This window comes from Lepidochelys kempii, chromosome 22, assembly GCF_965140285.1.
Source record: "Lepidochelys kempii isolate rLepKem1 chromosome 22, rLepKem1.hap1, whole genome shotgun sequence".
Lineage (NCBI taxonomy): Eukaryota > Metazoa > Chordata > Testudines > Cheloniidae > Lepidochelys > Lepidochelys kempii.
The window spans coordinates 7,142,946-7,158,418 of record NC_136401.1 but is presented as its reverse complement, the minus strand read 5'-3'; the positions used below and the strand labels follow the sequence as shown (position 1 = coordinate 7,158,418).

The 15,473-nt window shown below is 55.5% G+C and overlaps 2 protein-coding genes across 2 annotated transcripts; one reads left to right on the top strand and one right to left on the bottom strand.

Moving 5' to 3' along the window:
• Nucleotides 1-8,314: 8,314 nt before the first annotated feature.
• On the top strand, nucleotides 8,315-10,694 carry LOC140901678 (prostate and testis expressed protein 4). Its single transcript, XM_073320922.2, has 3 exons — nucleotides 8,315-8,544; nucleotides 9,742-9,858; nucleotides 10,359-10,694. The coding sequence occupies exons 1-3, from the start codon at nucleotides 8,493-8,495 to the stop codon at nucleotides 10,472-10,474; spliced, it is 285 nt and encodes a 94-aa protein (XP_073177023.1). The 5' UTR covers nucleotides 8,315-8,492; the 3' UTR covers nucleotides 10,475-10,694.
• Nucleotides 10,695-11,727: 1,033 nt separating this feature from the next.
• On the bottom strand, nucleotides 11,728-15,033 carry ACRV1 (acrosomal vesicle protein 1). Its single transcript, XM_073320981.2, has 3 exons — nucleotides 14,912-15,033; nucleotides 14,420-14,539; nucleotides 11,728-12,986 (listed from the first exon to the last, which is right to left on the bottom strand). The coding sequence occupies exons 1-3, from the start codon at nucleotides 14,961-14,963 to the stop codon at nucleotides 12,832-12,834; spliced, it is 327 nt and encodes a 108-aa protein (XP_073177082.1). The 5' UTR covers nucleotides 14,964-15,033; the 3' UTR covers nucleotides 11,728-12,831.
• Nucleotides 15,034-15,473: the final 440 nt, after the last annotated feature.

Sequence of the window (15,473 nt, the reverse complement as noted above, 5' to 3'; positions counted from 1 at the left end):
TTAAATTGATTTGGGCAAACTAGTGCAAATCTCCTAGCATAAACAAGGCGTAAGACGTGCAAAGGTGAAGGGACCTGCCCTAGAATACAGCTAGTAGAGCTGGAACTGGAACTCCAGAGTTCCTAGCCTGTGCTCTCTCCACTAGCCCACATTACTATCCTTTGCCTGAGGGAATGGTGAAATGGGATAATCAGCGAGGCAGGGGTGTGGGTGTGAATGCAGCTAACTGGGATCTCTGCTGAGTAAGGCAGAGGTATATGAGCTCCCAGCTGTGAGGACCTCGATTGTGGCTGAGTCAGTCTGGCAGCGAGCCTGTTAGTGCCATGTATGGCAAGAGTTTTCAGAGTTAGGATCGTTTTGGAAATGTCAAATTAGCACCATAAAGGCAGCGAGGTCCTAGGTGGTGGTCTTGGATTGTGGAGGCATCTTGAAGCCCGAGATGGGGGATGAGAGAAGGGCTTGGGATCCCTATAGCATGGAGGAGGCAGGCCCCGCAATTCCATGAGGTGGAGATCCACATTGGTGCTGTTGGTAGTTCTAATTGTTGCAGAAATCAGAGTTGCAGCAGGAAATTTGGTGGTGGCCAGACTTCGTTGGCTCCATGATGTTGCATCTGTCACCTTGCATAGCACAATCTGCTTGAGAAGAAAATTGGATGCCTGCTGTGTAGGGAGGAAAAACACATCAGGACAATGCACCCAGGAATGAGGGCTCCTTCCAAGATTCTCACAAGTGCCCGCTCAGTTCAACTCAGTGGCAAAGGTGGAGTGTCTAACCAGAAATAGTTTATGTACTCATTTCCTCTCTCCGCTCACAGGGCTAGACTAACATTTAGGCTAACAAGACATGTGGGCCAAGAGAGATGAGAGTGCTGACCCTCGAAAGAACATGGAGGTAAAGAACTGCTCTTGCTGCCCAGCTCTACTGTGTGAACACATATGGATCATGACAGATCAGGACTCATGGGGTTATCCACATAACTCAGTGCTGGGGCAAATGGCTAACTTCTGCTGGGGCAGACTAGAGCTTGATTTAAAGTCTTCTCCAAAGGACCACTTCCAGCAATAGCACAGCAACCAACCAACATTCTTCAGTCCTACTTTGTGAGCTCAGTGTTTGGGTACACACTGGAGATGGGGACAAAAAGCTAAGCCAGCTACTTAATGCTGGGATCCATGCTGAACCCCCAAAGTAGGTCACGTCAAGATTAAGATGTACTGCGCTCCCAGGTGATCACTGAAGCTCCCAGGTTCCCTCTGATAGGAAGAAGGGAGTAAACGCTGGTGTCCCAGCCACACACAACCTTTGGGTGCACTGTTCCTAATGTCGTTTCACTGGGCTACAGGATTCTTCATTTCCTGCCCTAAAGTGCTGTCCCTGGTTAAACAGCTGCCACGTTCCCCAAGGTGACTGCCTTTCAGAATTGGGTGATGTGCCCCATATAGTCTCACCTATCCCAGCGGCATGTTGTGGTTTCCATTCGTTGATTTCACCGTTTGAGCTCCTTGGATGGGGGAGGTGCTAAAGAAGTGGCCAGTACTAGTCTGTGTCCTCTGCCCGGGCAGCTCCCCTGGTTTGCCAGTGCAGCGCAGCCACTATGGCACTGCATGGTCTGCAGCTGGGCTGGGACTTGTGAATAAGGCCCCCTTTGGCCATGGGTCCAGTGTCTCCATTGACCCTCATGGGTCCTGCTGGCCCTGTTCGCATGCAGTTAAGCCGCCTTCCCAAAGCCAGTCCTCTTCCCGTCTTGGCCCTAAGATGGACCCTCCTTGGAGAGAGGGAAGTAGCTTTTCATAACCCATTACTGTCACTTCAAGCTCCTTACCCTACAGCTCTGCAAGCAGGGGTTAAATAGAATGCTGCATAGGTAACTCCGACAGCCCTTGCCTGGACACCCAGCCAGAAGGCAAGACTCATCACATTTCTTGGCCACAAGGGGTCACTAAGGGTACAGCATGCCTTTTCTCCCTGTCCTGTCTCATTTGGGGCCCAACTGAGAGAGAGGCAGCCTGAGCTGATATAAACCACCCCATGGGGAGTGCCCATTTTGGTACATACTGGTATAGACTCTGATGAGTTTGCAGGGCAGCCCTGGCGGAAGGTGGCAAATGCCCTGTCCTTTGATGCAGCCGAAGATGGGAATCTTGTTTTGGCAAACAATACATCGAAGGACTTCAGCTGCAGGAAAAAGGAGGAAAAACCCACACAGAGCCAGACAGGAAGCAGTTAGCAGAGAAGGCCACAGAATTCCCCATGCACCTGCCATGGAGAGTGTGTCATGTGATGACAAAGACCACCCGCAGATGGAGCCAAAGAAGAGGCCTGTGGAGAAGCAAGTCAGGCAAGAGTCTGCTCGTGATAAAGGTAAATTCCCTGGGCTGGCAGTAGCACATGCCAATGTCCCTCCACTAGGGGGAAGCAAACGTGTTAGAGGGTATTACACAGGAGGCAGGGCTGGGCAATAGTTGGTTCCCAATCCCTAAGGACAGAGGCAGGTAACACAAAGACAAGTGGGGACTGTTCTCCCCGCGACTGCTAAGCAGTCTCTCCAGTGCCCAGAGGAAGCCAGTTGCCAGTTTCTGACAGGGTTTGGTTACACAGGAGACAAATGCTGTTAGTCACCATCTAGCAGTGAAATGCAGGAACTGTGCACGCGACACGAGGACAATCACCGCTGGACTGCTTTGTTAGCTGTGCTCCATGTCTCCAGTGGCTCTCCACAGGCAGCTTGGATATGCTGCATGGAATGGACTAGCACAGTGGGGGTGTTGGTGCTGTGATCTGCTGCTCGCAGACCTTGGAAAGATCCGGTTCATCGAGGCTAGATTACAAAACCAGAAGGGACCACAGATCATCTAGTCAGACCTCCTGTATAGCACAGGCCAGATAATTTCACCTAGTTACTCCTATTCCCTGGGCCCCCCAGGAATTCTGCCACTGCAGCCCAGGCACTTATCTTTCCAGCGCCCCCATTTTGTTTCAGGGACTCACCTGGGACACAGCAGAGCAGGGCAGAGAAGCCCAGAGCCAAGAGCTTGTTCATCTTTAGCTTCGTCTCCGTAAAGCCGCAGTCATGTGGGGTGAGTGGGGATCCTGAGACTGCAAACCTCGCTCAGTGGCTGCTGGGCAGGGCAGAACTGAATTGATATCCCCAGGGCAAAGGCGAGTCCTGGGAGGAACCAACATGCACCCCCGGGATCTTACTCGTTGGACTCTTGTCGTATGGCAGACCGGGGGCAAGACGCTCCCTGCCCAGATGAGCGGCTGCTGCTCCATAAACATGCTAATGCAGGGGTCGGCAACCTTTCAGAAGTGGTGTGCCAAGTCTTCCTTTATTCACTCTAATTTTAACGTTTTTAGAAGGTCTCTTTCTATAAGTCTTTAATATATAACTAAACTATTGTTGTATGTAAAGTAAATAAGGTTTTTAAAAATGTTTAAGAAGCTTCATTTAAAATTAAATTACAATGCAGAGTCCCCCGGACCTGTGGCCAGGACCTGGGCAGTGTGAGTGTCACTGAAAATCCGCTCGTGTGCTGCAGGTTGCCTACCCCTGTGCTAATCAGAGACTAAATTTGGCTGAAGGCCTGAGGGATGGAGGAGGCAAACTGGCTGAAGGGCCCTGCACTGTGGTGCTGGCCGGGGGAAGGGTATGATGGGAGGGCTGGTGTAACTGAGGGAGAGGAGAGAATGTGGGATCCGATCCCAAGTTACTTGGTGGGCCAGATCCTGAGCTCAGGTACACCTGTGTGAGCCCAGAGTCCCTCCCCATCGACCCGGTGTCCCAGGGCTCAGCACCTGGCCCACTGAGGTGAAGTTAGTTTATTTTAAGGTTGTTTGTACAGCAAGTTCCCATTACCGGCCATGGCCCTGTGTGACAGGGACACACGGCGGCCCTGTGAGGAGGCCCCTCGGGAGGGCGGGGAGTGTTATGGAAAAGAACGAGACTTTCAGTGCCAGCCTTGTCAGGGAGTGCTACCAGTAGGGCAGCTTTCAGAGTAACAGCCGTGTTAGTCTGTATTCGCAAAAAGAAAAGGACTTGTGGCACCTTAGAGACTAACCAATTTATTTGAGCATGAGCTTTCGTGAGCTCCAGCTCACTTCATCGGATGCATTCCCATCCGATGAAGTGAGCTGTAGCTCACGAAAGCTTATGCTCAAATAAATTGGTTGGCCTCGAAGGTGCCCCAAGTCCTCCTCTTCTTCTTTTTTTTTTAGTAGTGCATGGAGCATCTGGCAGGATTGGGCTCTATGGGACCCGCTCGTGTGGCCCTTCCCCCCCCCCGACTTGGGTACGACACTGCAGGAACACGGGGGCCCACATCCCTGCAGAAGTTTGCAGGATTAGGACAGTTCAGGGGGAAAGGGTGGGGGAGGGGATGAAATGGGGTTCAGCTGCGGTTCACCCAGGAACTGTTTTCCAGTAGCATCCTGATAGGTTAGCAGTAGCTGTGGGTGCATGAGCTGAGAAGGAGAGACAGGGTTGAGTGCCACACTGGCAGCTAAGCCCATGGCCTCTCATGCTCTCTCCCAGCCATTGAAGACAAGCAGGGATAGGAGGGATCCCTGTGAGACCCACAGTGGGGCCTTTGGAGAGGGGCCGTTACCCACCGCCCTTCTGAGTTCTGATGCAGAAGGCTGATTGGAGCCATTGAAGCAGCTCCTGCTGGGATCTGTGTCAGCAGGTAGCAGGACTTTATGGTGCACTGTGTCAAAGGCTGCGGAGAGGTCCAGCAACAGGGGCATAGAGAGCTGACCTGCGTCCACGGCCACGAGGCTGTCGTCTCTGCTGTGCCCTGGTATGAACCCTGCTGCAAGGCAGCCCCATGTTGTTGGGCCAGCGTGGTTATGACCGTCTCAGTTGTTATAGGAGGTTGGAGACAGGGCAGCTGTTGGAAAGATCTACTGGGTTGGGGTTTGGGTGGTGAGAACTGGTCAAGCACTTGACTTTTTTAAAGGGTTTGGTAGCTGTGTCTCTCTGGAGGAGGCATTGACTAGTTCCTGATGACTCTCCTCTAATGAGATGGGATGGTCTAAGTACTATGAACCCCGAAACATACAAATGGGACAGAGTCCCCCTCACACAGAGTGGGGAGGCAAAACACCCTTTCTCCCCCTCCCCCAAACATCTGGCCAGCCCACGCTCAGCTCAGGTCTGCTCTCATGCAACCCCAGGGAGCAGAATGCTATGCTCTGGATCCACCCACCTGAGCCCGTCGAGCCTGGCTGGAAGTGAGGCAGTGGGGGGTTGTGCTGGGAGCATGGATGACAGCTGGTGGGAGTATGTTTAGCCCTGTGGAGGGGATAGCACCGGATCAGATGGAGCTGATTTGTTTGGGGACAGAGACTGTGGCTTGGCACGTCCCAAGGTCACTCTGAACCCAGAACACTGAGGAGCCCACTTTGTGTCAGGTGCTGTACGCGCAAATCATGCCGAAGCATCAACGCACTAATGTCCTAAGTGGGGCCAAAGGGGAAACAAATCTGACTGGTGCTGTCTGTGTCGCTACCTTGCTAAACTCACCCATGTGGGTAGGGACCAAATGGCTAGGCAGCAGTTCTGCAGAAAAGGACCTAGGGGTGACAGTGGACGAGAAGCTGGATATGAGTCAGCAGTGTGCCCTTGTTGCCAAGAAAGCCAATGGCATTTTGGGATGTATAAGTAGGGGCATAGCGAGCAGATCGAGGGACATGATCATTCCCCTCTATTTGACATTGGTGAGGCCTCATCTGGAGTACTGTGTCCAGTTTTGGGCCCCACACTTCAAGAAGGATGTGGATAAATTGGAGAGAGTCCAGCGAAGGGCAACAAAAATGATTAGGGGACTGGAACACATGAGTTATGAGGAGAGGCTGAGGGAGCTGGGATTGTTTAGTCTGCAGAAGAGAAGAATGAGGGGGGATTTGATAGCTGCTTTCAACTACCTGAAAGGGGGTTCCAAAGAGGATGGCTCTAGACTGGTCTCAATGGTAGCAGATGACAGAACGAGGAGTAATGGTCTCAAGTTGCAGTGGGGGAGGTTTAGATTGGATATTAGGAAAAACTTTTTCACTAAGAGGGTGGTAAAACACTGGAATGTGTTACCTAGGGAGGTGGTAGAATCTCCTTCCTTAGAGGTTTTTAAGGTCAGGCTTGACAAAGCCCTGGCTGGGATGATTTAACTGGGAATTGGTCCTGCTTTGAGCAGGGGGTTGGACTAGATGACCTTCTGGGGTCCCTTCCAACCCTGATATTCTATGATTCTATGTGTCTTGTGCTAAGGAAGTGCCTTTAAAATCTCAGTGCACCCAGCACATCACAGACTGTGCTAACAGACCCTGGCCCCCATACAGCACCCTTCCCCCTGCCAGCACAGATGGGGATGCACTGCATGCTGCAGCCTGTGCGAATGCAAACCTGTACCCCTTTTGGTCCAAGTAGTTAGCCAGTATTCGGGGCTCTGTGGGTCATTTCCATTAGGAGGAGAGACTGATGAGAGAGTCAGGTATTTCTTTGGTGCAATCCTGTTTAGTCAAAAGACTGGCCACAAAGTCCTATTTCCCTAAACAAAGCAGAACCAAACAGCAGGCAGTTTCTTTGCCCAGAAACCCAAGTCTGCGTTTCCAGCCAGCACTGTGCCCAAACAGAAGCCCTGTCTCTCAGCTTCCTGTCAGGGCCATGCTCACCCCTGCTTGTCTTGCCTGCTGATGCTGGTGCACACAGGTAGCTGCAAGCAATCAATCCCCTAGCCCCTGTGTTTTACAGTCAGTCTCAGGGAAACCTCTTAGCCCCACATAGAATCACAGAAGTGTAGGGATGAGAGGAACCTTGAGAGGTCACCAAGTCCAGCCCCCAGCCCTGAGGCAGGACCAAGTGAGCCTGAACCATCCCTGACAGGTGTTTGTCTAACCTGTTCTTAAAAACTTCCAATGAGGGGGATTCCACAGCCTCCCTTGGAAGCCTGTTCCAGAGCTACCTTTATGTCTAACTTCCCCTGGTCTTGTTCTCAGGAACAGCTGGACCGTTTTGGCTGAAACTTCCCAAGAAAATTCAGCCAGAGGCAGACACCGGTCATGGAAAATGTCAGTCTAACTAGCTAAAGTTTGGCAAAGGTATCAGCAACTGAAAACAGGGCCCTATAATGAGATGTCTTGGGCAACCGTAATAACAAGTGGGGCTAACAGCCCCTTCACCGAAGGCTGGACTATGCAGCCACCTCTCGGGCCCAGCCCAGGTTTAGGACAGGACTGGTGGATGGATCCCCTGTCCAGTTGAAACTGCCAGGGGAGGGGGTGTTTCAGGAGGTGGAATGTCATTGCTTGAGTTGGACGCCTTGGCTAATGCCAGTGAGGTCCCTCTGGGGCCTGGGCATTGGCCTCCAGCAGCCAGGGTGACAACACTAAATAGCGTGTGGCTGAGATGGTCCAAACGACTCCATAAAGGGGGCTTAGAGTGACCCTGGGACGGGCCGAGCCGCAGACTCTGTCCCGAAGCGAATTGGATCCCTCTGATCCTGCACTGCCTCCGCTGCTGGGCTAAAAATACTGATGGAAATCTGCCACCCACGTTCCCAGCATGTTCCCTCTCTGTCCTTTGCAGTGGTCAGGCTCTGGTGGGCAGATCCCCAGGGGCTCTGTTCCCTGGGCATGAGGGGGCACACACAGCGGTTGGAGGAGTTTGCACCTTTCCCAGCGCATGAGCTGAGGGGGGTGCTGCAGCTCTCCCCTCCCACGGCCACTGGGGGCTGCAGGTTTGTTTGTGAGGTTCCTGTCCTGCTCGCCCATGCCCACCATCCCACCATAATCCTGATCCCCCATCCCAGCTCCCAGTTGCCCTGCTGGTAACTGGGGACACATGCTGCCTCTTTCTCCATAACAGCTGGTGGGACTCTCTGCCTGTGGCCAGGGCGTTCTCTGTTGGAGCCACTAGCTCTGCTGCCCTCCACGTCCCAGCAGGGAGACTTTCAAGGGGGTGTCAGTCTGCTGTGGCCAACTCTACTGCAGCTGGCTCCCCTCTCCCCGGGAGTGGGTGTGTGTCTCAGCCAGGCAGACTCAGCAGCCAGCTGTGCATCGGGCCCGGTTGGAAGGTTTTATTCACAATAACGGGGCAAGAAGTTTAATGCTTAAAAAGGACCATTTATGTTCTGTGGGCATTGGGCGGGACCCTATGGGAGCCCTGGGCGACGGGCACCAGTGCAGTCCAACCCCAGCCTTTGGGGAGGGTGGGCAGCTGCCTGCCCAGAGCTGGTCACCTGAGCAGGAATCGCTCTGCTCCTGGGCTGACCATCCGATCCGATCTGGGGATATGACTGTTAATCAACAGAAACTCATGGGTGTTTCCCGCAGGATGGGCCCTGACTGGCTGCTGCCCGGCCCCACCAGGGGTAATATAAATCCGGCTGGTGTTTGAGTTGTGCCGTACTCCGCCCACTGCCCTGCACCACTGCCTGGGCTCTCACTTGCCCAGCACACCGTGCTGCTTTCCACTCCGCTTGAAGGAGAGAAAACGAAGGATGAGCAAGATGCTGGTTCCTATTTTCACAGCCCTGCTGTACTTCTCAACGGGTAAGTCCCCAAACAAAACCGACCTATTCACTCCCAAAGGGGCCAGATCCTCGGCTCCATCGGGGAGCTGGCCCTTCGACGTCAGTGGAGCTAGCTAGGATGATGTACACCAGCAGAGGAGCTGGCCTTTGTTGGTTAGGGAGAGGGATTCACATACTGTAGCGGAAGAGCAGGCTGTGCTCTGCATTAGGGACAGATGCCTTGGCAAAGCCAGGCTGGCCTAGGGAGGGCCCTGCGAGGGGACAGATAACATCAGCGTGTTCTGAAGTCAATTCAGGGAAATGGATGGGTTCACAAGACTGAGACAGGGCTGTTGAGTTGTGCAAACCAGCGACATGCTTCCCAAATTTGCCCAAATACAGCAGGGCCATGAGCTTGTTAGAAGCGTCTCTGGCAGTCGCAAAGTCCAGTTGGGCTGGATCCAGGCAGTTGGTAGAGAGAGATCTAGCCTCTTTGTGTAACTAGCAAGGGGGATTTTGAGGTGACCTGTGCAGTGAACATTACCAGTCCCTTTTCTCCAAGACAAAGAACTGGACAACGTGTGTTGCAAAATGGTGAGCGGCAGCCAGTGCCAATCACTTCCGTGGGTCACTTTGTGGTTTTCACATTATTTTAAATTCTTAATAAAATTACAGGGGCAGGAAAAGTTCTATGCTGCCACAGGGATAGTGGAATAGAGAGATCTGACTGGCTGCTGACATGCTGCACAGTGTTTTTTCCCCAGGCTCTTTAAAATACTCACTGACTCTTTCATAAGCAGTACAGAAAAACTGGAATGGGCCTTCAGATTGATTTGATTCACTCTCCACATAGAAATCACAGTTTCTGAAATATTTTGAACTAAGAGAATAAAAGCTCATTGTAACTGCAAGGACCAGAGAGAAAGGTATTTTTCCCATTCCCCCCCACCCACCCACACTCCCCGGTTTACTTTGTTAGCATATCGCGGCCCTCTGTTTAGTCAGTTTCCGAGGCAGAGCTAGTGTGTGTATGCTGACAAGCTTCTATTTCATGAGCTTGGCTGGGCCAGTTCCCTAGGCCGATCCACACTCAGCCTTTCTTATGACAGAGGGAAGTGAGCGCTCCCTGTCACCCAGCCACGCTCCTGATCAGATGGGTGACTCTGTTTCCCCGCCCATCTCCAGTGGCCCTCTGTGCCTGGCGAGTTGTCATTCTCTTCTCTCTCCTGTCACGCAGCGGGAGCCCTGCTATGCCACATGTGTGTCAGACTGCAGCCAAACAAGATGTGCACAGGATGGAAATCGTGCAAGGCGGATCAGGAGGAATCCTGCTTCGTCCACACACACTCATTAGGTAGGTGCATGTGGCATGCACGCACCCCGCTCTCATTCCTGCTGTTTTCAGTCACCACGAGATGCCCCATCTCTGGGGCTCACGGTGCTGCCCCTGGCAGGGTGAGAACTAGGATGGTCTCTGCTAGGTCTAGAGCGAGCCCTGGTTGCCAGACTGGCAGGAGCACTGGGGAACTCCAGAGGGAGCTATGTTCAGCCCTTAGTTCAGAAAGGTGGCTGTGACATGAGGCCGTAGGGAAGAGCAGGAGGATGAGGGGTAGGGGTGTGGGAATCTCCTGAGGGCAGAGGGAGGGACCGGCAGGTGTCTTCCCCTGGAGCAATGGGAAAGGAATGGCAGAGCATGACAACGGAGCCCTGGTTCCTGGGCGTCAACAAAGGGAAAGGCATCTCAGCTGGGGATGCTCTGGCTATGGGGCTGGACCAGATGCTGGATTCCTCTGGCACAGTCCCAGGGAGGAGGCGTCTGTCCCTGTCGCCCAGGCTCTCTCTCTCTCTCTCCAGGGAACAACTTCGTCTTTGCAAAGATGGGCTGCGTCAGCAATTGCCAGGACTACGTCGTAGGCCCATACAACTGGCACATCTTCCACTGCTGCACCAAAGACTTCTGCAACGCCTAGGGGCCATGGACACCCCCTCACTTCCCACTCACGTGGGAGCAGCTGCACTTCTGGAAGAAGTCCATGTTCTCCCCTCCCCCCCCATCCCTCCTGGTTTCTCTCCAGTCTGATTAAAAACCCACCAGAATCCAAGATCTGCTGTAGCTCATGCCTGCCCTCTCCTGTCCTCTGGCCTCCCCCTTCCCATGGCCCCCTCCCCTTTGACCCCTCTCCTGCCTGCTCACCCCCTGTCTGTGTCTCGCTGGCCCACTATGACTCCCTTGGATATTGGGTTTGCTGTGGTGCCGTGGGTTAAGGTGACCCATGCGCCCCCCCCGCCCAGCTGTCATTCAGAGCCCCCCTCCTCCCCAAGAGCATTAAGGGGCCCCTCTCCCTGGCAGCGCTCTGAACAGGGTGGGCAGTTTGCCAGTGGGGAAGGCTCCAGTGCCCTCCCTTGACGTTTGAGGGACGGGGACACCGTGCCTGCCACCCAGCCAGCCCTGCTCAATCCCCCCTCCATCCGCCAGGCTCCCCCGAATGCCCGGGGCCAGCCCTGAGCCTGGGGCCCGTGTAACCCATACCCCGCAGGGCAGTGCTCCCTGTTCCTCTGGCGGTAGCTGGGTGTCAGACAGAGGCTGAGGAGCCTGCCACAGCCGTGGCTAACGGAGCTGGCTGGGTCTGTCAGCTGAGGCGGTCCCGGCTCATGCGTTAAGGACCCCACCGCCAACGGCCCAGCCAGGGCCAACATATCGTCCGCCATTCCCAAAGGCCAGGAGGAACGAGGGTGGGACTGTCGTTAAGATACTTTGTGGGGTGGGAATCTTACCTCCTTAGAATTTGTTAATTACTGATTTCCCCAAATTTGTTCTGTTGTCTGCCCTACCCCCCTTTCCCCTCCCCTAATAAAGTTCTCTTTGTTTTAACCCCTGGACTCGGTCCCACCAAGGGTGCTCAGGGTGGGGTACATAGTTTCATTCATTTCTGGGGAGGGGATCAAGTCGGTGTCAGCTAAGGAGGGCACCCCGAGAACACTGAACGCAGCCCTTTTGCTGCCAACACAGGGTTACACTTAGACCCGCCCTCCCAATGGGAAGAACTTGGTTGTAATGCCACAGGGCCAGGCACTCTGCTTTACCCACCAGAGGGAGATGTCCTAGCAGAACCTCTGCCATCTTTGGACACGGAGGGGTGGTGAGAGAAGCTACTGTCCCAAATGTGGGTCTGAAAATACAGTGTCCCCTGACCGTGTATGAAGAAACGAAGGCCCTGAGAGCTCCGTGAGAATCAGAGGGTTTATTGCGCAAGGAAACAAAAGAGCAAAATACCACAAAGAGGGAGATAAGTGCAGTCATTTCATCAGCGAAATCTCAGCTGCAAATACAGCAAGCCAGGATCACACCTGTCCCTGGGCACAGCGGGGAGGCGGCGTTTCAGAGACAGCTGTAACCGTTACATCGCCAATGGCGGGATGTGATCAGTAGAGAGTGACCCCATTCCAGGATCACTCAGAGACCAGGGACTGCCCCAGGCACAGTGGGGGTTGGAGCACGGCAGGGAGACGGGCAGGACTCATTTCCGAGGGCAGGGGGGCTCTGGGGGATCAGCCAGGCAGGGAGCTGGGCACGCTGTGGAGGAGGAAATCCCTGCGCGCTCTGTTGTCCGGGTTCCTGTCCCAGGCGTGGCTCTGCCAGCCTGTTGCCTGGGGGAGAACCTGGTAGCGACCCTCTTACAGCCCGTCTGGAGCAGAGACCTGTGGGTTGTGCTGTGTTCACTCTGTCTCAGGGGTCTGCGCTGAGCAGACACCAGGCTCAGGGCGTCACTGGGGCCCAGTGTACGGGGAAGCACGGAGGGAGAATTGAGTGGGTCCCACTGGTTGGCAGGTTAGGTGTCCCCTCTGCACTGCAGCCTCCTGAGCTGGCAAACTGACCACCCTGCACAGAGCGATGTCTGGGGAAATGGGGGGGGGTCCCCCTTAACATTCTCACGGGGCAGCGGCGACTCTGAAGCGACAGCTGTGGGGGAGGGTGTCGCCCCGATTCGGGCACCTTTAACTATGGAACAGCAGCAAAGCTCCAGAGTTTGGGTGCTGGGCCTGGGGCAGCAAGATGGGAGGAGGGCAGCCAGGCACGGGGAGGGGCCAAGGGGAAGCGGGACGTGGCCAGGGGGAGTGGGGCGGGGCCGGAGGGTAGAGCTCAGTTCCTAATTTAAACATCGTTTGTAGCCGACAGGAGCGGGGAATTGAGGATGACACCAGGGGATGGTCTTGGGTCCTGCTGGGTTTTACATGCGGCGAGGGGCGGGAGAGACTAACCTAGAGCCAGGGGGTGGGGTGAAGGGAGACCATGGCGTTCCTGCCAGGCCGGACTGCCAGCCTCCCGCTAGGCATAATCGGAGAATTTGGGGAAGGGGTTGTGGATGTTGCAGAAGTCCTCGTCTGTGCAGCACTGGGTGGTGTCCTTGTAGTAGTCGCCAGTGATCTCCGTATCCTTGCAGATGGACGTGCAGCCCCGCTCCACACGCCTGATAAAGCCCGCTGCAGAGGGAAAGAGTCCAGAGCCAGGTGCCAGGGACAGGCCCCTCCTGCCAGCTGAGCTGCCCGCCCCTCTGTCCAGGGCTCCTCTGTCTCCCCTTGCCACTTCCTTCGCACTGCTCCCGGGGAGGACACTTGCTGGCCCCTCTCTCTGTCCTCAGAGGACACCCGCCCCAGCGTCACAGGGTCTGTCTACACGGCAGTCAGAGCCGTGACTGAAGCCCTGTAGACAGGCCGGAGCCAGCTCCGGTGACAACAGCAGGGCAACCACGGCAGCACTGGGCAGACGAGCCCACCCGGGCCTCTGGGTGCATCCGCCAGCAGCTAGCTGTGCGGTCACCCCTGATGCCCCAGCCTCCCGGCTCGTGCTCGCCACGCGAGCTGGGCCACCCCTAGCTCTGGCCGTCCCCGTACTCACCGGCCTAGATTTAGGGACGAATGTGGCGGCCACCGAGCGAGCAGCAGCACATCTCAGAGCCAGGTCGACAGAACACCAGGACACTGTGGCCCTAAAAACAGCCGTGTAGCTGCTCCGTAGCAGGGCTGTGAGGCCCTCCCCAGCTTCCCTCCTCAGTACTGCGGCCAGCTTGGCCACAAGGGGTCACTCTAGAGCAGGGGTGGGCAAACTTTTTGGCCCGAGGGCCACATCGGGGTTGTGAAACGGTATGGAGGCCCGGGTAGGGAAGGCTGGGCCTCCGCAAACAGCCTGGCCCCTGGCCCCTATCAGCCCCCTTGCACTTCCCGCCCCCTGGCTGCCCCCCTCAGGACCCCCAACCCATCCAACCCCCCCTGCTCCTTGTCCCCTGACAGCCCCCTTCTGGGACCCCCACCCCTAACCGCCCCCCCCGGACCCCACCCCCTATCCAACCCCCCCCGCTCCCTGTCTCCTGATTCCCCCGATGCCTATGCACACCCCCACCCCTGACAGGCCCCCCGGGACCCCCGACACATCCCTCCCTCCCCCACTTCTTGTCCCCTGACCGCCCCCTCCCAGGACCCCTGTCCTGGGAGTGCCCCCCAGGACTCCACCCCCATCCAACCCCCCGCTCCCTGTCTCCTGACCGCCCTCCCGAACCTCCACCCCATCCAACCGCCCCCTGTCCCCTGACTGCCCCCCATCCAACCTCCCCCTCCTCCCGCCCCCTTACCAGGCCACTCAGAGCAGCAGGACAGGCTTAGTGGAAAGCCTGGGAGGTGGGCGGGCACAAGCCGCACTGCCCGCGCGGTGACGTGGCTGCAGGGGAGGGGGCATAGCAGGGGAGGGGATGGGGACTAGACTCCACAGCCGGCAGCTCAGGGGCTGGGCAGGACGGTCCCGTGGGCCAGATGTCGCCTGCAGGCCGTAGTTTGCCCACCTCTGGTCTAGAGTAAGGTGCCCTCACACCCCGGCAGCTCCTAAATGGCATTTCATGGGGCCCTTGGCTGCCCAGACTCACCTATAGTGATTTTCCGGGTAAAGCAGGATTCCCCCCGAGCCGCTGTGCAGGTGTGTTTGCCGAGCATACAGCTGCCGTCCTGTAACAGCATGAAACAGCTGTTGCACTGGAGAGCTGCAGCTGTGGGAGAGGACAGAGAAGGGAGAGTAGGAAACAAACAGCCAGACCCAGACTGGTGACCGGACACAGACACCAAAACAGCTTCCCAGCCGCATGGAACCAGCCATTCCCCTCCCGCATATTGATGTCCTGCTCTGGTTCATTTCATCCCTCCGTGGGCAGGTCACCGCTGGGCCAGCCTGACTTTTCAGGGGCGGCTCTGTCTCTCCGCCAGGGCACGGGCTGCCCTTTAGGTAGGATACTTGGTTGTAATTGAAATGCCCTCACTAAAGAACACAGGCCAGACCTCAGCTGATTGGACTGGCACCAGCTGAAGCTCTGCCCCACCACGGGTGGAAATCTCTCCTCGTTGGGTTTTGTTTCGGGACTTACCTGTAACTAAGCAGAGCAGGGCTGGCAAACCCAGAGCCAGGATCTTGTTCATCTTTAGTTTTCTCTCTGCCAAGAGAAGGGGGCAACTGTGCGATTGTGTCAGGTACGTGAGGAGCTGAGCCAGGGCTGCAAACCTGGTGCACTGGCTCCCGGGGGAGGACAGAGATGGATTTATACCCCCGGGGACTGGGATAATTACTAATTACAATCTAATGGTCACTGTGCAGCTCAGAGCAGAACATTCCCTGCCCAGGTGAGTGGCTCTGGCAGGTGACTCCCCAGCCCTGCCTCCCCCACAGGGACATTTTGCCAAATGTGCAAGTGGGAGGAAAAGTGGCAAAATGCCACAGCAGCTGGGAATGAGGGGTGAGACCTGTTCCTGTGTCACTGTGGAGCTGTCGGTTGGCCTGTTGGGTTCTATTTTATTAAGAAAAAAAATCAGATCAGTTATTACAATGATAAAAGTATGCACTGGGGTGAAGCATGCACTTGTCACAAATAACCAGCTCTTTTCCAGGCAGCTGCTTACAGGTAAGTGAGAAGATGCAATTGGTGAAGGACA